This window comes from Pan troglodytes, chromosome 11 (genome assembly GCF_028858775.2).
Source record: "Pan troglodytes isolate AG18354 chromosome 11, NHGRI_mPanTro3-v2.0_pri, whole genome shotgun sequence".
Taxonomy (NCBI): domain Eukaryota; kingdom Metazoa; phylum Chordata; class Mammalia; order Primates; family Hominidae; genus Pan; species Pan troglodytes.
The window spans coordinates 17,884,523-17,907,701 of NC_072409.2; the positions used below are offsets into that span (position 1 = coordinate 17,884,523).

The following is a 23,179-nucleotide window of genomic DNA, read 5'->3' on the forward strand; positions in this document are numbered from 1 at the left end:
CTGACGGGGTAGTCGTTTTTTGTTTGAATGAATGTTTTATCTGCTGTTTCCTTAAAAGGAGGTGCTAATGAACCTACCAGTTGTTTCTTGTGCTGTTCTTATTAACCACAAAATTGAAACCTTAAGTGTTAACAAGAGGGCCAAGGGTAGATAGTTTGAAAATATACTTAATGTGAAATATGCTTATCGTTTTCTTTTATTCAGTCATAAAATTGTATTTATGGGCCGGGTGTGGTGGGTCACACCTGTAATCCCAGCACTTTGGGAGGCTGAGGCGAGTGGATCGCCTGAGGTCAGGAGTTCAAGACCAGCCTGGCCAACATGGTGAAACCCCATCTCTACTAAAAATAAAAAAATTAGTTGGGCGTGGTGACACCCGCCTGTAATCCCAGCTACTTGGGAGACTGAGGCAGGAGAATCGCTTGAACCCGGGAGGCGCAGGTTGCAGTGAGCTGAGATTGCACCACTGCACTCCAGCCTGGGTGACAGAGCGAGACTCTGTCTCAAAAAAACAAAGTATTTACTAAAAAGAATATGATATGCTATTAAAAATTATTTTTTAAAAAGCTGAAAAAAATACGTGATGAGTGTTTATGTGCGAAGATGTACTAGCGTCCAAGTGTAGCTTTTCACATTTTGCCCTATTTCATTTTAGTTATTTTAAAAATCAGCTTTATTGAGATATAATTTACATAAAATAAAATGCACCAATTTTAGGCGTTGGATGAACTCTGACAGATGTATACTCCCTTGTAATCACTATTGTAATCTATATGTATGTATGTGTGGTTATAGTTTTTCATATGTGTGTGCAGTTCTTGGCACATGTAATGATCACCACAATCAGAATATAGAACAGTTCCATAATACCAACAACTTCCCTTTTTTTTGCTTCTTTGTGGTCAAATCCTCTCTTCACCCCAAGCCTGTGGCAACTAATGCCCTGTTCTCTGTCCTTGTAATTTTGCTTTTCCCAGAATGTCGTATAAATGGAATCATACAGTATGTAATCTTTTCAGACTGTCTTCTTTGCCTCAGCATAATGTCTTTGAATTTTATTCACGTTGTGTGTTTCATAGTTGCTGAGCACTATTCTGTCATATGGATGTCTACTGTTTATCCATTCACCCTCTGAGGGACGTAAGAGTTTCTCCCAGCTTTTGGTGATTATTAATAAAGCTGCAGTAAACATTTATGTACAGGTTTTTTGTGTGAACATAGGTTTTCATGTCTCTAGGATAAATACCTAGGAGTGGAATTGTTGAGTCGCATGTTAAGTATAGTTTTTTTTGCAAGAAATTGCCAAACTATATCTAGAGTATCTGTGCCATTTTGCATTCGCATCAGCAGAGTATGAGAACACCATTTATTCTACATCAGCACTTGGTATTATCGATTAAAAAATTTTATTTTACCAGGCACGGTGGCTCACATATTCCAGCACTTTGGGAGGCCCAGTCCTCTCATTTAACAGATATGGAAGCTGAGGTCCACAGAGAAGTGATCTGCCAGGCCAGGCGGGGTGGCTCACGCCTGTAATCCCAGCACTTTGGGAGGCCAAGGTGGGCGGATCACTTGAGGTCAGGAGTTCGAGACCAGCCTGGCCAACATGGTGAAACCTCGTCTCTATTTAAAAAAAAATACAAAAACTTAGCCGAGCGTGGTAGTACGTGCCTGTAATCCCAGCTACTCAGGAGGCTGAAGCAAGAGAATCACTTGAACCGGGGAGACAGAAGTTGCAGTGAGCCAAGATCGTGCCAAGCCTGGGCAATAAAGCGAGACTCCGTCTACCCACCGCCCCCCACCCCCCCCAAAAAAATTTAGCCATTCTAATAGGTGTGTACGGTATCTCATTTTTTGTAGGGACAGGGTCTTGATTCTTTTTTTATATCTGTCTCTCCACTGAGACTTTCTGTCTTTACATTCATTTCAAGATTGTTGTCTTATGTCTTAATACATGATTTTGCATGTTGCAAACATTTTAGTCACTTGACTTTAAACGTTTCACATTTTGAGGCTGAGCGTGGTGACTCACGCCTGTAATCCCAGCACTCTGGGAGGCCGAGGTGGGAGAATCACCCGAGGTCAGGAGTTTGAGACCAGCCTGGCCAACATGGTGAACCCTGTCTCTACTAAAAGTACAAAAATTAGCCGGGCATGGTGGCACATGCCTGTAGTCCCAGCTACTCAGGAGGCTGAGGCAGGAGAATGGCTTGAACCCAGGAGGTGGAGGTTGCAGTGTGCCAAGATTACGCCATTGCACTCCAGCCTGGGTGACAGAGTGAGACTCCGTCTCAACAACAACAACAACAAAAAAACAAAAAGTTTCACATTTTGAAATCGTCAAATTCATTTATTTTCTTCTCTCAAAAACCTATGAGATTGATTTTATTATCCCTGTTTTAAAGTTGAGGAAACTGAGGCTCAAAGAAGTAGCATGTCTAGGTTGCATCATAAAAGAGAGTTAAGATTGAACTTAATATTGTCTCCAAAGCCACTAATCTTTCTGCCTTACCATTGAAAACTGAGCTTGAACAGTGACTTTGAGAATGGAAAGAGAACAACAGATGCATGAACTATAATATGGACAGACACACTGCATTTAGTAAATATCATCAGCACTCGCTTCACAATTCAGAGTCTCAAAAAAAGATTGCATTTATCTATTATTTAAATTTATTTCGTTTATGGGAAATTTATATGGTACAAATATACAGTGTACTTCTTTATGCCTACTGTCATATCAAGTAAATAATTATGTATTCATATCCCCTGCCCTTTTAAAAAATAGTAATCTATCTATATAATGTTCCATACTATAGCGTTTTTATTTAACAGTGTATCTTGGACTTAATTTCCTATGAGTGCACAATGTGGTCTCATTCTTCTTTATGGTTCTATCATATTCTATTGATTAACATACTATAATTTACTTAACCATGGATGAATTGACTTTTAATAATTCATATTAACTATAGACTAGTAGACTATTTGACTTTAAAAACTTTAAAAAATGAGGCCAAGTGTGATGGCTTGCACCTATAATCCCAGCACTTTGGGAGGCTTAGGTGAGAGGATTCCTTGAGCCTAGGAGTTTGAGGCTGCAGTGAGCTGCGATTGTACCACTTCATTCCAACCTGGGTGATAGAGCAAGACATCATCTTTAAAAAATAACAAAATAAATAAACTTTAAAAGAAATGTAACATACATGCAGGCATACCTACAAATCATATGTGAACAGTTTAATGAATTATCAAAAAAGGAGCATACCCTATAACCATCACCAAAGCCAAGACATGGTACATTATCAGTGCCCTAGAAGTTTGCTTTGTGGCTCATTCCAAGCACTATGCACTTTTCCTCCCCAAAGGTAACCATCATCCTGGACTAATTTAAAGTCCCTTCCTAGCTTGTGTTTCTGTCACTCTTTATAACAGGGTAACGAGAGGAATTTTTTTTCCCACAAAGGCAGAGACTTAAAAATGTATGAAACAGAGAGGGAGAAACTGGGGATATTGGTAGGATTTTGGAGAACATTTAGCTATTTAAACATGGGGATAGAAACATACTAGGAATTGCTTTACTGTGTAGGCTAATATCTGTTCTTGAAGTTAAGTTAGACTGCAGAGAAAAGTTTACTGGATGAACCAAACCAAAAAAAAAAAATCAGGAATTTTCTCTATAGGCAGTGAGGCTGAATTGACAGATCATAGTTACTGGAGTCAGACAGCAGTATAGGAATCCCAGCTCTTCCCCTACTGGTGTGATCTTTGATCATGTATATAGTGGAGGCAGTACTTTTGCAGTGTTACTTTAAGAATTGAGATATTGTATATAAATTGTCTAGCTTGGTGCTTGTTTACATGGTGGGTTCTCAGTAAATATACTTTTTCTTAATATATTATTTTTTCCCCCAACTTTTTATTGTGACAGATTTCAAGCGTATGAAAAGTTGCAAAATAGCACAGTGAACAACCATGTATATTCATCTAGATTCACCAGTTAATGTTTTCTGTATTTGCTTTATCTCTTTTTTTCCTGTCTCTACTCATTTGAGTTAATTGCAGATGTCATGACACAGCACTCTTTTTTTTTTTTAAATTATACTTTAAGTTTTAGGGTACATGTGCACAACGTGCAGGTTCGTTACATACATATACATGTGCCATGTTGGTGTGCTGCACCCATTAACTCATCATTTAACATTAGGTATATCTCCTAATGCTATCCCTCCCCCCTCCCCCCACCCCACAACAGGCCCTGGTGTGTGATGTTCCCCTTCCTGTGTCCATGTGTTCTCATTGTTCAGTTCCCACCTATGAGTGAGAACATGTGGCGTTTGGTTTTTTATCCTTGGGATAGTTTGCTGAGAATGATGGTTTCCAGCTTCATCCACGTCCCTACAAACGACATGAACTCATCATTTTTTAAGGCTGCATAGTATTCCATGGTGTATATGTGCCACATTTTCTTAATCCAGTCTATTGTTGTTGGACATTTGGCTTTGTTCCAAGTCTCTGCTATTGTGAATAGTGCTGCAATGAACATACGTGTGTGTGTGTCTTTATAGCAGCATGATTTATAATCCTTTGGGTATATACCCAGTAATGGGATTGCTGGGTCAAATGGTATTTCTAGTTCTAGATCCCTGAGGAATCGCCACACTGACTTCCACAATGGTTGAACTAGTTTATAGTCCCACCAACAGTGTAAAAGTGTTCCTATTTCTCCACATCCTCTCCAGCACCTGTTGTTTCCTGACTTTTTAATGATTGCCATTGTAACTGGTGTGAGATGGTATCTCATTGTGGTTTTGATTTGCATTTCTCTGATGGCCAGTGATGATGAGCATTTTTTCATGTGTCTTTTGGCTGCATAAATATCTTCTTTTGAGAAGTGTCTGTTCATATCCTTTGCCCACTTTTTGATGGGGTTGTTTGTTTTTTTCTTGTAAATTTGTTTGAGTTCATTGTAGATTCTGGATATTAGCCCTTTTTCAGATGAGTAGATTGCAAACATTTTCTTCCATTCTGTAGGTTGCCTGTTCACTCTGATGGTAGTTTCTTTTGCACACAGCACTCTTAAGTACATTAGCATGTGTCTCTTAGGACATTTTCCTGTAAAATCATATTATTACCTAATATAAAATTGTTATTCAAGTTTCCCCAGGTATCATCATATGGTTGTTTTTGTAAAAAATTCAAGATTCTATTGTACTTAGTAGTCATGCCTCTTCAACCTCCTTTTATTTAGAAGAGTTCACCAAACATTTTTGCCTTAGGATTGCCATTAAGATTTTTGAAGAGTTCCGTTCTGTTGTTTTGCAGAATGTTCTTCAACTTAGATTTATCTGGTAGACTCCTCTTGATTAGATACAGGTTAAAGGTTATAGACAGAAGCACTTTGGATGGAATTATTTGCTCTCATTGATTTATTTCAGGAGGAAAATGATGTTAGTTTATCCCTTCAGTGGTGATAAGAGATGAATTTTTTTGGTCGAGATGGTGTTCGCAAGTTTTCTAAATTGTAAGGTTACCTTTTCCTTTTGTAATTAATAAGCCATTTGTGGGTGATATGTTATGACTGTCTGAATATTATGTTCTGTAGTGATCTTTCATCTAATGCTTTTAGTGCTGCTGATTCTTACCTTAATCAATCATTACTATAGAGGTTGTAAAATAGTGATTTTCTGTTCCTTGTATTCTACATTTATTAACTGGATTTCTTTTGAAAATAAGAGATTCTTCTTTTCCTTTTCTTCTTATTATCAGTGTGGAGTTTTGAATTCTTTCTTTATTCAGTCATTATTCATTCCTGTCATTATTCATTTTAATGCTCAAATTGTACTAACTTTGGCTAGTGGGAACCACTTAATTCTTCTGGGTTAGTAGAATGGTAGCAAAAATAAGCTTTCTCTAGTATTTAACATTTGAATCAGTTTTGTAGCCTCGTAATCCATAGCGACTAATGTATGTACTATCTGTTGGACCCTCTGTCTTTTGTTTGCTTTTGATGACCCTTCTGTGATATTTTTCAGCAAATCACTGAATTGAAGAAAGAAAACTTTAACCTAAAGCTCCGCATCTATTTCCTTGAGGAAAGAATGCAACAGGAATTTCATGGCCCCACTGAACATATCTACAAAACTGTGAGTGGCCCATTTCTCATTACTGTCCCTTGTGTCTTTTCTCATTGTTATTTCAAGCAGAAATTTGATTAATATTTGTTCTTAGAGTTAGCACGAATAGAGATGCTTTCATTTAATCTGAATTGATTATGGGGAGCATAAAGATATTAGGATGACTTTAATATTAAGCAAAGGGGTACATGATTAATTTTAAGAAAGTCTTTCACTGTCTTTTAAAAATCAGAATTCGGATTCACTACTTTTTACCTCAATTAAGTTTTTATAATTATGTGTTCTTTAGAAACAGGCAGTGGAATGGTGGAATGGTTTTGGAGTTGAATTCTACTGTTACCAGCTAACTTGTGTAACTTAGGCAAGTCAGTTTAGCTTTTGGGGCTTGCTTCCAGAATTAAGTGATAATCCCTTTGTCGTAGGGTTATTTGTGTGAATTAAAATGAGAAGACAGATGAAAAGCTCCAGCACACAGTCAGTGCTTGACAATTATCGTCTTCTTGAGGCTTCCTTTGGCAGCCCAAAGTTAGGATTGTCAGTTTTTCTGTGATAGGACTCTTCGGTATTCCTGTGTGCTTGCCTGTAACTGTCAGAAGAAAAGGCTGTCCTCATTTGAAGTCTTGACCTGCAGGTCTTTGTCTGAAAACAAACCTTGGTTCTGAAAACTGAAAAAAGAACTTGGCTTTCTTGAAAAGACAGGAGTACAAACAATATTTCAGTGCCTCTTTCTTGGCTTTTTCTAGTAGATTAGCCCTTGGCCTGGGAATTATTCTGACTTTTCTCCTCTGAAGTTTGCACCAGTGGAAACTTTTGAAGGAGGAAAAAGAACTCTCCTTGAGTTTCAGCAGATGAACTTAAATTGACTTGTCTTGAAGAGGGATTGTGCTGTACTTCTGAGCCTTTTCAAGAATTGAAAAGCTTCTTTGTCCCTTATGAAAGTTTTTTTCTTCACTCTGGGAGTGGAAAGACAATGAGGATGTCCCCTTTTCTGGAAGGGAGTAGTGATGCAATCACAATTTTAAAGGAAAACCAATAGCCTAAAGCAGTTTATATGTGAGTATGGTGGTCATGCGTCTAGAACCTCTTGGGTGATAGGAATACAAAACGTGTCTATTGCCAACTCTATCAGGCACTGTCTTGGGCATCTGTACATTTGCATCTTATTGTAATTCTCATGACAGTCCTATGCCGTGGAGTTTATCTTCATCTTACAGGGGAAGAAACAGGCTTATAGATGAGTAACCCACCTGATGTCATATAGCTACTACGTGAGGTGGATTTTGAGCCCAGGTCTTCCAACCTCATTGTACTATACCACTTCAATTGTCTGACTAGATGACTTGATTTCATTGCCCCTTTCTTCAGTGTAAGTTTTTGGATAGGTGCACATGGTTTAGAATTCAAAAAGCCTAAGAGATATACACTGAAAACACTCTTCCACCCTTGTGTCCTGGTCCTCTAGATCTAATAAATATTGATTGCTTATGCAGAGGAATTTTATGTATATATAGTATAAGCAAGTGTGTGTTTGTGTGTGTGTATGTGTATAAACCCTCTTTTTACATAAATGCAAGCATGTTCTGTTCTGCACCTTATATTTTTCACTTAATGATATCTTTCTTTCTCTTTTTTTTTTTTTTTTTTTTTTTTTGAGACAGAGTCTCCATCTGTTGCCCAGGCTGGAGTGCAGTGGCACAATCTTGGCTTACTGCAACCTCTTCCTCCCAGGTTCAAGCAATTCCTGTCCTCAGCCTCCTGATTAGCTGGGATTACATGTGCACGCCAGCACGCCTGGCTAATTTTTGTACTTTTGGTAGAGATGGGGTTTCCCCATGTTCTCCAGGCTGGTCTCAAACTCCTGGCCTCAAGTGATCCACCTGCCTTGGCCTCCCAAAGTGCTTGGATTATAGGTGTGAGGCACTGCGCCTCGCCTTACTTAATGATATCTTTCTTTAATAGTAGTTTAAGAATGAATTTCTTTATTCTTTTTGTTTTTGAGACAGTATCTCACTCTGTCACCGAGCTGGAGTGTAGTGGTGTGATCATAGCTCACTGCAACCTTGAACTCTTGGGCTGAAGGTATCCTCCCACCTCAGTCTCCTGAGTAGTTGGGACTACAGGCATGCACCACCACACCTGGCATTTTTAAATTTTTGCTTTTTGTAGAGATGGGGTCTTGCTATGTTGCCCAAGGCTGGTCTTGAATTTCTAGCCTCAAACCATCCTCCTGCCTTGGCTTCCCAAAGTGTTGGGACTTACAGGTGTGAGCCATTGCACTAAGATGCCTTTTTTTATAGTTTCATAATATTCCATTTTACTCTTTGAAGGTGCCCTGACTTTTGGTTTGGAAATTACAATTATGTATATAAGTTTATAACTTGAGATATTGGGCTTGAGAAAAATAGCCGAATGGACATGTTAGTATTCATTCTTTTAAATGTATTAAATTGGAGTGCCTGTTGGTTCATCAGAAAGTGAAGCACGTAGAGTATATTATATCAGTTCATAAATAGAAGCTCTCCACCCTTCTGAGAGCTGGAAAAAGAATCCTCTGTTTGAAGGATGTTTCTGCATTTTTCACAAAATTGCACTTGAAGATATTATACACTGTCACCCAGTGTCCTTTTTGCAAAGATCACTTTCTTCAAGAAAAAGTTCTGCCTCATAGATGACTTCTTTAATTCTTGTTGTTTGACAGTGAAGAAGATAACCTATTTTGAGCCCTGTCTCCGAGGCTTTTCTCATTTGCTAGCTCATTTAGTCCTTAAGGCCCCCATGTCATGGGAGCTTTTATGTTTTGTTTTTGACACTTGAGGATTAGAAAGGAGAAGCATTGCTTTTTCACCCTGTGGACTTATATGTCTAAGGACAGTTAAAGTATTGTGCTTCTAGTTTTGTATTCCACGTTAGCATGTCTTGTTCACTTCAGTGTCTTCTGTGGTTGGTCCTTCACAGGTGCTTGGTAAGTTTCTGTGACGTGAAGGAGTGAGTAAGTGAGGAGCCACTGACTTTGTGGTCTCCTCCTGGTAGAGGGTAGAGACAGAATTTAAACCTATGTCCTTTTGTTCACACACCTATGACCTTACTGTCATGGCTGTACTTCTCAATGTGAAGTACTTGCTTCTCTAGGGCTGCTTGCCGGAAAGGAGGGAGGCATATCCTGTGAGATGGTAAATCTTACTGGAAATGATTTTTTTTTTTTTTTTTTGAGATGGAGTCTCGCTCTGTCGCCTAGGCTGGAGTGCAGTGGTGCAATCTTGGCTCACTGCAACCTCTGCCTCCTGGGTTCAAGCGATTCTTCTGCCTCAGCCTTCCAAATACCTGGGACTACAGGCATGCGCCACCACTCCTGGCTAATTTTTGTATTTTTAGCTGAGACAGTGTTTTGCCATGTTGGCCAGGCTGGTCTTGAACTCCTGACCTCAAGTGATCCGCCCACCTCAGCCTCCCAAACTGCTAGGGTTATAGGTGTGAACCACTGCACCTGGCCTGGAAATATTTTTGTTTAAATAATACACATATGGCCGGATGCGGTGGCTCACGCCTGTAATCCCAGCACTTTGAGAGGCCAAGGCAGGCGGATCACTTGAGGTCAGGAGTTCAAGACCAGCCTGGCCAACATGGCGAAACCCCGTCTCAACTAAAAATACAAAAAATTAGCTGGGCGTGGTTGCAGGTGCCTACTATAATCCCAGCTACTCGGAGGCTGAGGCAGGAGGATTGCTTGAACCTGGGAGGTGGAGGTTGCAGTGAGCTGAGATCTCACCACTGCACTCCAGACTGGGTGACAAGAGCAAGACTTCATCTCAAAAAAACAAAAAACAAAAAACACATGTATTATGGAGTAGAATATAAAATTGGCATGGATTATTAAAATAAAAGAGGAGCTGTAAGCCCAGTGCTTTGGGAGGCTGAAGCAGGAGTATCATTTGAAGCCAGAAGTTCAAGACCAGCCTGTGCGATATAGCAAGACCCAATCTGTAAAACAAACAAACAAACAAACGAAAAGACGGGTGTGGCAGTGCACGCCTATAGTCCCAGATACTCAGGAGGTTGAGGTGGGAGGATCCCTTGAGCCCAGGAGTTTGAGGCCTGCAGTGAGCTATGATAGTACCACTGCACTCCAGGCTGGGCAACAGCAGAGCAAGACTCTGCCTCTAAATAAAAAAACAAAAAAACAAAAAAACAAAAGGGAGATTTCCAAGAAATTGTAGATTTACAGCAGTCTTCCACAAACGATGCACCCAAACCCCCATCTACTACTTGAGTTCATCTAATATTCTGTCTGGGATACATTTGTAGATAAGTTTGAGAAGTCTGCCACTGTTCAGCTGTCTCATATTGAATTCCGTTTGCCCTGGATTCTCACGTGAGTTATAAGCCCAAGGCTGTGTGCGACTCCCTTTGTTCCAGTCAGTTAAGAGGAAGACATTTGGTTGGAGAACATTGCGGTGCTCCTTATAGACAGTTTGCCCCATGTGGTTGTAGCTTTAAGTGAGAACCCTGAAATCTTATATTGAAATGACACACGCCATGATGTGGTCTCCTGTTTTCCATCCACATGTTTTATTTTTTTTTTAAACTGTAACACGTTCCCACTGCTGCAGCCACCACATGCATGATTGTAAACAACCACCAGTAATTGCTTTGGAATGGGAAAAACACACTGCAGAATTGCTTGTAAATTTGCTTGGCGGAGGGCATACAATTTTTAAATCAGCCTTCCTTGTATGACATTTATGCCTTCATATTTGAATGCTCTGGCTGTTAGAAGCTTGGAGCATTTACATAATTGTTCCAAGTCTCACGAAATCCCGGTCTTTCTTTTGAGACCACCAGTGTTTAATAATTCCCTTTTCCCTGTGCCCTGAGGCTAATGAGGGTTTTTGGAATCTACCATCTGCCTATTACAAACATCCTGTAGTCAGTCTGTGCTGGAAGCAGTTTCCCCATTGTTGACATTCATAGGTCCTCTATTTTACATTGTTTCTTTTCTTTCTTAATCTTGTTTTGTAGAACATTGAGCTCAAGGTGGAAGTAGAAAGTCTGAAGCGGGAACTCCAGGAGAGAGAGCAGCTGCTCATCAAAGCCTCGTGAGTACCATGATCCGTTGAAAGCTTGCAAGTCGCCCACACTGGGTTGGTCAGTGAAATAGAGCCGTACACTTTTCTAAGACAGTTGGTTTCCATCTGGACTCTGAGGACTGCAAGGAGGTTTTTGTTTTTACTTAATTATTTACTTTTCAACAAGCTTTTAAGATATACCATGCTTATAGAAAAATGAACAGATCTTAAGTGTACAGCGTGAATGTTCACAAGCAAACACACCCGTGGAGCTACCATCCAGATCAGGAAACAGAACATGCCAGCCCCCCAGAAGCCCTCTTTGTGTTCTCAGAGCTCACCTTTCTCCCCTAAAGATAACTACCATTCTGACCACTGTTAGTTCTGCCTGTTTTTAAACTTTATATAAAAGGAATTATATAGTAGATTCTCTTTTGTGTCTGGCTTCTTTCCTCAACAATATATTTGTGAGATTGATCTATGTTGTTAATTATATCAGTAGTTCAGTTCTTACTGTTGTAAAAGCCTGGGGTGATTTGAAGGGGTCCTTGTGGGTGAGGCAGGGAGACAGAGGATGGGGCTTCAGCCACAGTAACTGTCTTTTTTTTTTTCTTTAAGATCTGTTAAGTGTCCTAGGGACCCTCGTAATATTTTGCTTGAGAGAGGTTCTCCTCCTTAAAAAACATTTGAAAAGTAGTATTTTCATTTATTAAAATATTGAACAACAAGCACAGTTCAGCAAATACAGTCTGTGAATCAATTGATTATTCACTCATTTGTAAACATTTATTACATAGTAACTTGTGAAATACACAAGTATTTCGAATCTAACATCTGCCCGAAGATCTGAAAAGAGACAGCCCTCCACCCCTCTACTCCAAGAGCTCATCAGAGACTGGTGAGCTGCCCATCACACCTGTGAAAAATAACATGCCAGGAACGTACAGTGATGGAGGGTGTTGTGGGTAAAGTGGCGACACCAAAGTGTGCTAAGTTTTGTTCTGTGACAGTGGAATAAGACTTTCCAGGGTTGCCTCACCGAGGATCCTAGCCAGAAGCTTATGTGGAAATGCTTCATTTGTCCTGGCAATAGAGTTCCTGCTGGGTGTGGTAGGCCAGGACCATGGAGTTCTTGGTTTAGGGCATGGCTGCACTGCTCTGGGCCAGGCCAGTATAATTCCCTTCATTGCCACAGGGTCCAGCAGCTGGAAGCTGGCCTGCTGTTGGCTTTCAGCAGACTAGAGGATGCCAGGCCCAGGCTTCTTCTCTGGGTTATGCTGAACTTGCACACTTGGTGTTTTCTGAATGAATGAGTGAATGAAGTAATAAATATCACCAGATTAACAAGTTGTTGTTATTGTTGTTGTTGTTTTTTGAAGTACATTATTTTCTGGGCAGGGAGGCAAATCTGCTTTATCAAGCTTGAAGATCAGTAATGGAATTTGGTCTGTTTCATACTCAGTGCCTTGCCTGCTACAGGTCTTGGCTTGGACTAGTTTTTAGTTAAGCTCATACACATGGAAACCTCAGCTCACAAAGGCTTGCATACACTCCTCAATAGCAACACATGGGATTGAGTATTTTGGAGGCTTGTGCACATGTTTATATGTGTATATTTCCCAAACTGTTCAGGCTTGTGTGGTCTGACTAGCTTTATTCGTTTATTCAGAAAATATTTATTAAGTGGCTCTTGTGTGCTGCAGTGGACTAGGTTCCTGGGGATATAGTGGTGATGCAAACAGATGTATGAGGCTCACATTCTAGTGGAAGTGATGGTGACAAAATACTTGGAGTAATATATAAACACAAGTTGGGGAAAGAGCTATGAGGAAAAATAAAGTGAGCTATGAGAATTTATAGGTAGGGGAGTAAATATATATTATTATTATTTTTTGAGACAGAGTTTTGCTCTGCCAGGCTGGAGTGCAGTGGCATGATCTCGGCTCACTGCAACCTCCGCCTCCTGGGTCCAGGCGATTCTCCTGCCTCAGCCTCCTGAGTAGCTGGGATTACAGGCATGTGCCGCCATGCTCAGCTAACTTTTGTATTTTTAGTAGAGATGGGGTTTCACCATGTTGGCCAGGCTGGTCTCGAACCCCTGGCTCATGTGATCCGCCCACCTCAGCCTCCCAAAGTACTGGGATTACAGGGGTGAGCCGCTGCACCCAGCCAGGTAGGGGAGTGAATATATAGATGTGGCTATGTAGCCGGGAAGGTGTCCCTGAGGAGATGGCATTTGAGATGAGATCTGAAAGATAAGTAGGAATTAACCAGTTGAATGAGTAGAGAAACTGTTCAAGGAGAAGAGAATGTATAGGTCTGAGGGAATATGAGAAGTCTAGAACACTAGAGATTTTGATCTTTATCTTAAAATCACATGGAAAGCAGTCGTGGGTTTTAAGCAAGTGACACAATCAGAGTTCTGTATTTGAAAAGGTCATTCTGGATGCTGGGTGGAAAGTGGATTGTGGAGAGAGCGTGAGTGAAAGCTGGGCGACCAGTCAGGAAGCTAGTCCAGTGGTTGAGGTGAGAGGTGAGTGACAGAGTAGCTGGGTGAATCAGACATTTGGGAAGCAGAATCAACAGGCCTTGGTGATGGATGGGAAGGGAGATGTCATGGATGATTCCTGTTTGGGGTTAAGGTCATGAGCTCTGTTTAAGAATGTTCGCAGTGACCCAACTGCTCCAGCTTCCTCTCTACCAACTCTATTCCAAACACAGTTCATGGATGCTAAAATGTTCTTGCTTTTGCTGCTCTAACTCTGCCCCAGCAGACCTCCTCCCCTCTCTTCTCCTCCCAGCCCAAATGCCTTCCATTGCTCAGCCCTTTGTAAAGCTTCAGATCTGGAACCGCGCATGGCTTCCTCTAGCCCGCATCAGTCTCTTAATGGACTTCGCTGGTACAGAATGATAATACTCTATGTGTAACACTTTTTAGTTTATAAAACACTTTCCATTTACATTCCATCATTGTTCTGGGAGCTGGGAAAGTCTTGAGGAATACCCTCATTTCACAGAGGAGAGACTATAGGCCAGGAAAAGGGAAGGGCCATGACTCCCAGCCAGGAAGGTCACATCTGGTATTAGAACTTAAGTCCCTGACTTCTAGTTCAGCACTAGGTTCCATGTTCTTTTTAAATTTTTGTATGTAGATAATTGTATATTTGTATATACACGGTATCTGTGTATCTGTTCAGTGACAGTATCTACCATGGAACTGCTAGGTGTATCCATCTCTTTATCTCTCTTTTTTTTTTTTTTTTGAGATGGAGTCTCGCTCTGTTGCCCAGGCTGGAGTGCAATGGCACAATCTCGGCTCAGTACAACCCGGGTTCAAGTGATTCTTCTGCCTCAGCCTCCCGAGTAGCTGGGATTACAGGCATGCGCCACAATGCTTGGCTAATTTTTGTATTTTTAGTAGAGACAGGGTTTCACCATGTTGGCCAGGCTGGTCTGGAACTCCTGACCTCAGGTGATCCCCCCCTGCATTGGCTTCCCAAAGTGCTGGGATTACAAGCGTGAGCCACCATGCCTGGCCGTGCTTTTCTCTTTAACCCTAGCTTCCTAGCACCCAGCAGTACGTCTATGGTGGATACTTGTTGATGGAAAATATCTATGTTAATATAATACCCTCAACTCCCCTTTTCAGTTTTAGGATTTTTGTTGGGGCGTGGGGACAGGATATGACATCTGCCACAGGAAAATCCCCTGCTTTTTCCTGAAGAACCATAATTAGAATGAAAAGAATCCAGGGGAAATGTGGAGAATTAAAAAGGGTAGTGAGGCTGGCATTTATAGAATCTGGCTTTCTTGTAGAAAGCTAGATGAAACCAGTTTCTCTCAGCCTTTCCTCTCCTCAGGTCTTGCTGCCCACCTTGTGTGTTAGCCCAGATTCTGCAAGGAAAGAAAGGGTCGAGGGAGGGAGCTAACACTTATTGAGATCCTTCTTTGTTCCACATCCTGCATCTGGCGCTTGGCAGGCTTTATTGCATTTGATCAGTTATGTGGGCAGTCAGTATTCCCATTTGAGTGGAGAGAAAACCAAGGTTCGAGGAGTGGGGAAACGTGTAGCGGCCGCTCTGCCTCCAGAGTGTGCTGTGCCTTGCTGTGAGATAAACATATTTGTTGGCTGGTTTTCCATTGTTATATTTATCAGTTACAATAAGAGGACATAAAAAACGAAAGCAGTCATATTGTTGCGAGTAAATTTTATCTCTGTAGCTTTAAAACACAAACAAAAATAATAATTCCATTAGTAGAGGAAAATTGTACCATACTACTGAGTATAAATTTTATTGCCACAGAAACTGTAAAACACAAAGATGATAAATGAAAAGTTGGAACATTTATTATTGGGAATATATTTTACTGGTATAACTAAAACTCAAACTAACTGAATAATAATAGTACTTGTTAAAAATTGTAATCAGCCTCTTGACAATGTATGTGATTTAGACAGCAAAACACAAAGGTTAGATCTGGGCTGATAGGAGGGAGACGGCCTATTTGCACTCTGGTGGGCAGGGTGGAGGGGTAAGGGAAAGGGTAGCAGAGATGAGCCATTTTATAGAGGAGGCTCTATGAAGCCCCAGGCCTCAAACCTTGGTGAGTGGGTAGCAGAAATTCATTCCTGGAGAAATCCTGTAGCCAAGGCTCGGGAAGGAAGGGCTTCTCATCCAGAATTCTTTTGGCCGTGTATAATCCTCCTCAAGGAGTGATAGAAATGATTGTGAATCACTGTGAATTCAAGACAGTGATCCAAAAATGAGCCCCGGGAGTGGGGGGTGATGGCATTCAATGGTGTTAATCAGGAAATGGAAATAGGCGCCTTGGCTGTGGCCAGCGGAGGCCCCAGCAGAGGGTAGCATGAGGCCTCTCACAGCAGCTCAGCAGGAGCCTCAGAGCTCCTGTGTGGGCCTCAGAGGCCAAGGGCTAGTGTGCAGAGCACTCTGATCAGAGAGGAACAGGCCGATGTGTGTGAGCACATTAATTCTGAGAGGTAATCATCTCATTTTTCACATGAGGAAACTGAGGTGTGAGAGGTAATTTACTGAGGCTAGGTAATTCACCCAGAGTCACACTGAGGACATAATAGAGTAAAAATTTAGAAGCAGATCTGTCCAGCTTCAGAGCCCATGTTCTTTCTTTCCAGTTGTTCACATTGAATTCCATTAAAATGATATGACACTGGGGCCTTCTGAAGCTTTATTGGTGAAAAGAAAAAAGATATTAATAAAGTCTTTATTTTCAGGCGGCTCATGTTTGAGACTTGGACAACAAGTATGGCCCTCTTGACTTTCCATTGTTCTCAGTAAAAAATTCACATGGCTTGTACATATGAGTGATCACATGGCTCTCAGTTGGAAACATTTTATATATCTTTAAAGTAGGGCATGGGAAGCTGGTGGTGAATAGATTTGTTCTGTTGCAGTTTTTCTGAGAAACCAGCCTTAGGTGGAAGCATTTCCTTTATTATTTTGCCTTCTGGAAACCTGCAATCATTTTAGAAATCTGACGAGGACTGCTCATACAGTCTTACAGAGTCATGTCCGACACTGTTTATCTTCTGGCATCGGTGGTTGTAGTCCTGCGTCTGATTTGGGCGTGCCGTTCCCACCACTGCTGGTCATGTGGAGAGAATATTCCATGGTGCTCTAGCAGTGTGTACTCTGTGTTTTATGTTAGAGTAACACGGAGTACGGGCTGCTTGTGTAACCTCCCCTTTTTATGCCCTAAGTGGTAGCTAGTGCGCAAACAGATTGATCCTGATGCATTTAAAATGCTTTTCTCTTCAGTTGGCAGAAGATGAAGTATACAGACTTCGTTGCATACTGCTCCTTTGCATGTTGGTTTGTCAGACCAGCTCTCTGCCCTCCTTGCACCACTGGTGGAAGTGTACTTTGTTGGAAGCCCCTTGCTGAGAAATTTTGCAATAGCTATCCAGAATCTTAGCAGTGGGCTTACCATGTGACCTAGCTATTCCCTTTCTAGAAATCAATTCTCAGGAAGTCACTGGATAGTAGACACACAAGGATGCTTTTATTATAACATTGCTTATTACAGTAAACAGTATCACCAACATTTATTGAATACTTACTTTGTACCAGGCACTGTTGTCAGAACTTTGAGTATCGTCAGATACAATGTGTTAAATGAGAAGCAATTTAAATGTTGTAAAAATAGAGAATTGATTTAGTAAACTATAGTACATTTCATACATTGAATTAATATGCAGCCTTTAAAAATGATGATATAGACTTTTATTTATTGACACAAAAGAATGTTTATAGTATATTAAGTAATAAGATCAATTCACTGATGTGTACTAAATGGTTCTTTTTTGTGGAAAATGTCTGAAAGGCTATATGCTAAAATGTTGACTTAGTTATCCTGAGTGACAAGATTATGGATGATTCTTACTTTTTTCTTATCTGTATTTTTAAATGATAAATATTAAGCTAAAGAAAAAGAAGCTCAGCACAGGTCTGTGGGAGAAATGACTAACAAATATTCCTTGTCTCTTTGGGGCTGTGAAATAACCATCAGACCATCACCCTTGCATGTTTTACCCCTGTGCCCCTTTTTACAGCAAAGCAGTTGAGAGCTTAGCTGAAGCAGGTGGCTCTGAAATCCAGCGGGTGAAAGAAGATGCTCGAAAGAAGGTGCAGCAGGTGGAAGATCTCCTAACCAAAAGAATACTCCTTTTAGAAAAGGCAAGTCTGGAAATCCTGAGTGCAGTGTATTTCTTATAGTGGGTTAATCATAGGCTGGCACAGGTTTGTTTCTGTTTTTATAAACCGTCAGTTTCAGCAGAAACAACAGCCACCCTTATTGAGCATCTCCTGGATTGTAGCCCCATTTCAGGCATTTTATATGTATAATTTATAACCCCTTTACCCACAAACTGGCCATTGTAGTCCTCATTTCTGTGTAAGATCCCTGAGATACAGAGAGAAGTACTAACTCGTTTAATAGGCTTAACCTAATACTAGTAGCTTTAATCCTGGGTTTAACTATGCGGATTTTAAAGCCCATGCTCTTCCTACAGCACCACTCTGCTTATTGTCTAGTTTAGCCCCATTATTTTAAAGATGTGGAAGCTGAGGGCCAGAGAAGGGAAATGACTTACCTAACATTAGTCAAGCCTGGAACCAGACTCTGACCTTTAGGCTACCATGTGTCCATCCAGCTCTGGTCCCTGGTATCCGGCTTCCCTCTAACCATCCTGCCGGTGCTCATGGAATGTCTTTTCTCTATTAGGCACTGCATGTCACTTCTTCTGTTTACTCTCAGTTAGGTATTTCCTGTCACTGTGATGGGAGTCAGGATGTTTCCTGGCTAAAAAATCCTGTCTCCTTATCTATTTTAAGCTAGTATTAAGTAATACTATTTAATTCTTTGTCTTTGAAATCTTTTGTTTTATCACAGTTTCTCTACCTGAAACTGGTTCTTTTTAGATATGGAGAGAAATGGCACCAAAAGCACTTCTGGATACAAAGAGCAGGCACTGTATTTTGCAGTTTACAATTTTCCATTTATGATGTTCATATCAGCCCTTAAATTGTCCTCTTGGGGTTATGTAGCTATTAGGCCCAAAATACCTGTGTTTTAAACAGGCTTGGAGAGGGTTAGAAACATAGTACAGGTCAGAAGTGGTAGAACTAGAACCACATGAAGGTTCTCCTGATCACAAATTCTGAATTTTAGCGAAAATGTAATTATGAGATCTAACTTACTGGTTCATTTGTTTTTCCCTGTAAGTGCTTTCCCATGTGTTGGAGTGACAGGTCTCTGCTCTGTCACTTACTAGCTTTATCACCTAGGATAAGGTATTTGCCTACCCTGAGCTTCTGCTTCGTCATCTGTAAAATGACAGTGATACCTGGTTTGCAGTGGTAATTGTAATAATAATTGTGGTATTAACAATTTATTGTGGGCTTACCATTTCATTGTATGAGACATCCTTCTAAGCTCTTTATAGACAGGAAGGTGATCTTTTCAATAAACCTCTGTGAGGTGAATACTTCTGTCATCCTTTTTCATTCATTTTTTTTTTTTTTTAAACAGATGATGAAACAGGCACAGAGTGGCTAAGTCACTTGCTCAGGGTCACACAGGCAGTAAATATCAGGTAGTCTGGCTTCAGACCTGCATTCTAAACTGCTATACTCTACTGTCTTAGGATATAACTTTTTAGGGTTGGATGCAGATGGGAGATAATACGAATGAAGCTCCTTGCTCAGAGCCTGGCATTTAGTAAATAACAGGCTTTGTTGTTGTCTAAGAATATGATAAATGATTTTTTTCAGCTTTCATTGAGAGTGACAGGAAGCCCCTTGGGGAGATAGTGGTGGGGGCGGCACTGTGGAGGGCAAGGGCGGGGAGGAGGGAGCCAACATTTTTTTCTGAGCTTCCTGTGATGGAACAAGCATTTGATAGAGACTCATGGTAGCTCTTTGATGGGACGGTGGTTATCCCTATTTTATAGATTGGAAAGTTCAGGCTCAGAGAGGTTTAGCAACTACCTGAGGTCACACAGCAAGTATGTGGGAGAGCTGGGTTTTGAACTGAATTCTGTTTGATGTTTATCTTTGTGATGTAATTGGAGGCAGTTGGTGTGAGTAGTTGGAGATTCATATCTACTCCCAGGTCACTTTCATGACCACAAGGGCCTTTTTCCCTAACACAGACACTGCCTGCATGATTTAGATAATTTCCTTGTTGGCTTCTCTGACCTCTTGGGAAGAACATACAGTTGTTTTTTTTTTTTTTTTTCCCAACTGAATCACCTTGGAGATATAGAAAATGTACTTTAGAATTTTTCAGTCATTATCTTAAAAAAATAGGGCGGTGGGGGTGTGTAGGATGAATTTGTATGGAAATTATGGTGACTCTTTGGAATTTATGTATGTTTATTATTGAGAGGAGCATTTCTTCTTCTTCTTCTTGAAGCTGTAAATATTGATCTGATTTTTCAAAACCAAAAATACAGTTCTTACAGAGTTAAGTCTTTTCCATTGGAAATGCCTGTTATGCTTCAGGATACAAGAGAGAAAAATGGCTGGCAAATGTATTTATTACCGATTCTCTCCATGTATAGTACAATTCAGGGAGGGGAAATGTGCCGGAGAAGAAGTCATAAATATTTATATTTTAATCCAATTTCCTTTCAAAATGTCCCCAATTGTATTGAAAAATTGCATCAAATGCATTTAATTTAACTCTAGGATGTGACAGCCGCCCAGGCAGAACTGGAAAAGGCCTTTGCAGGGACAGAGACGGAGAAGGCTCTTCGGTTGCGTTTGGAAAGCAAGCTTTCAGAGATGAAGAAGATGCACGAGGGGGACTTGGCGATGGCTCTGGTCCTGGATGAGAAAGACAGGTCTGGCTCTTGTCCCTGTCATACCCTGACATCACATTATCTGGCAGCGTGGGGAAAGAATTGTTCCCTTTTCTTCCCTTTTATCCCTCCCTTCTCCCCATGTTTCCCATAGGACTTGAGTGACTAACGGGAACAAGTCCGACACAGTTAGATAGAAAACTAGGGATAAAATCAGGAGGAAGAGAAAAGGAATAGCATAGTCATATGAGGCCAGAGATTGTCTACCGATAGACATTCATGCTAAAAAGTTCTACTCAGATACTAAAGTTAGCATTTGATTTTGCCCATAAGCTTCCTGGGAGCCAAAGGAAAAAGGGTAGAGACAAGATTCACATTGTAAATGAGGTAAAACAAGCTAGTAACTCAGGAGAAGCCCAGTTTTACTTGGCACTATCAGAGGAAATTTCTCTTGTGGTTCTTCCCAAAGTGAACAGTGAGTGACTGCCCCCACAAGAAATAACAGTGAATTTCGTGTGACTTATATTCCATCATATCTTTTAATGCAGCCCAAGGCCCAAATGAGTACAGGGCAAGGTGTCAAAAATAAAACAGTGTAGACCAAATACAGAGCTCTTTGATGATCCACGATAAAATGGGTGCCTTCTAGTTTATTGGGTAGTTGATATGTCCTTTAGGCAGTCTTTAGTGCCCATCATATTTTGCAACCAAATTTTTGGTAAAAACTTGTCAGGAGAAAGTTGAGTTTATTCCTTACCATAAACCTTACATTATGATACTCTTGCCTTATTTGGCAGTCACTAAATGGAAGGTTAACTAAATATAAGTCCAACTGCTGGCTAACCTGTGACCTATCTGTTGAAGAGCCGAGCTTGTTTGGAATTTGATAGAAATTGTTCTAAAGCAAATGATCTGTTTCGGAGGATACTGACTGGCTCCTTTTTCTTGGTCATTTGGTGCCTGCCCTCTGCACTGACTAGCACTACTGTGTTGTTTAGGTGCTTGGCCTAACTGCCCGGTTCCTCAACTGTTGTCTGCTTTTACTTCTGCCTTGGTACCACCTGTGGAGATTGGAGTCTGCTGCTTGGAAAATCAGATGAGCAAATCCTAATCTTTGGGATAGGATTATCTGTAAAAGAAAAGTAAATAGACCCAGAGGGAGAGCCCATGCCTCCATGTAAGTGCCCTAGCTTCAGCATTTGGAGGTGCGAGCATTTATTTGGTGCTCTGCAATCTTTTCTTAGCTTTGATCTGGAAAATGAAAGTTTTATGATTAATAATTTCAGGGTGAGTGAGGAAACTGGGTTCCCCATGGACCTCAGTGGAATGAATATATATCATCTCAGTTTACCCATTTGAGACCTTGTGTTTTTCTTGACTTCATGGCTAGGAAGAGAAACTTCCCTGGGATGTGCCCTCCTACTGAGCCTCCCCCCAGAGTACTGGCCTTTCCAGGCACCACCCATGGAGCCACTAGACTGTGAGAATTCCACAGAATCATTTCCGTGTTCCCTTGTATCTCTCCCAACCCATCAGCAGTGAAGCCCTTAGAAGGCTTATGGGCTTGTCTTCCTGGGGGAGCTACAGGTCTGGAGCAGTTAAACTGGGAGTAGGGGACCCAGGGAATAGAGTATGTGAGCAGCCACCAAAGAAGAAAAGACTGGCAGAATTCCTGGCGCCTGTGAAGGGGAAGGAGAGGGTTTGGGATAGGTTTGAAAAGAGGTCCTGGGACAGAATGAATAGAAAAGGCCCTCTGAGGGTCCTGACAGATGCTGAGCAGTCAGTTAATTGGTTCTATTGGATCTTTATGCCTTTTATTCAAAAAATATCACCTGAGCATCTTCTACTCAGCACAGTGGTGATGAGAATGTAAGAAGGAGTGATACAGCCTGGGTTCCTCTCCCCAGGAATCTCATTGTTTGAGTTGAAGCTTATCATCCAGCAGGGTGGGAGGGGTGGAGGGAGGAGCAGGATGATAAGGGCTAAGTAGGATCAATGCTGGGTTAACATATATCTAATTCAGTTTAGAGGGATTAGGAAAAGCTTCCCGGGAGAAGTACTAGGAAGAGGAAGAATTACTTGGACAGAGAAAGGGAAGTAAAGGAACAGTGTGAGTGGAAGTCCAGAGGCAAGAAGGAACATGGCAGGATGCAGGCACAGGAGGGTGCATAGCCTGGCCTGAGTGCTGTGTTCTGGAAAGGAGTGGGGAAGAGGTGAGGAGAGGGAAGCTGGGGAGGTGACATGGACCTTATTGAAGAATTTGAGTTTTATCCTAAAGGCATACAAGAAGCCACTGAAGAGTTAAAGGTGGGGCTTCAGGGAATGACAAGATCAGATTTAAATTTAGAAAGGTCTTTCTGCCTGCCCTTGGGGAATGGATTGACACTGGGGCTGGGTAGAAGACTGGTTCTCAGGCTGATGCAGAAATCCAGGAAAGAGCTGATGGTGACCAAAGTGGAGGTGACAGAGCTGGGAATGGAGAACAGGCTAGAAGGTAGAGTGGATGTGATGGGCTTGAAGGGCTTGGTGACTGACTGGATCTGGGGGATAAGGGGAAAAGCTACAGTGACACACCCTTGCCCAGGCGTTGTTTTTTGTTTTTTTTTTTTTTTTTAGATGGAGTCTTAACTCTGTCC

General features: G+C 41.1%; 1 protein-coding gene across 16 annotated transcripts in view; it reads left to right on the forward strand.

Annotated features, from left to right (window-relative positions):
• Nucleotides 1–23,179, forward strand: part of CDK5RAP2 (CDK5 regulatory subunit associated protein 2) — a 189,363-nt gene that overhangs the window by 23,575 nt on the left and 142,609 nt on the right. For all 16 annotated transcript variants that reach the window (XR_010148469.1, XM_016960336.4, XM_016960345.4 and 13 more), the window contains 4 exon segments: nucleotides 6,039–6,149; nucleotides 11,157–11,233; nucleotides 17,793–17,916; nucleotides 20,431–20,585. Coding sequence is in view for 15 of the 16 variants with exons in the window: in XM_016960336.4 (XP_016815825.3) it covers nucleotides 6,039–6,149; nucleotides 11,157–11,233; nucleotides 17,793–17,916; nucleotides 20,431–20,585 (467 nt within the window). In the remaining variant the exon portion in view is untranslated.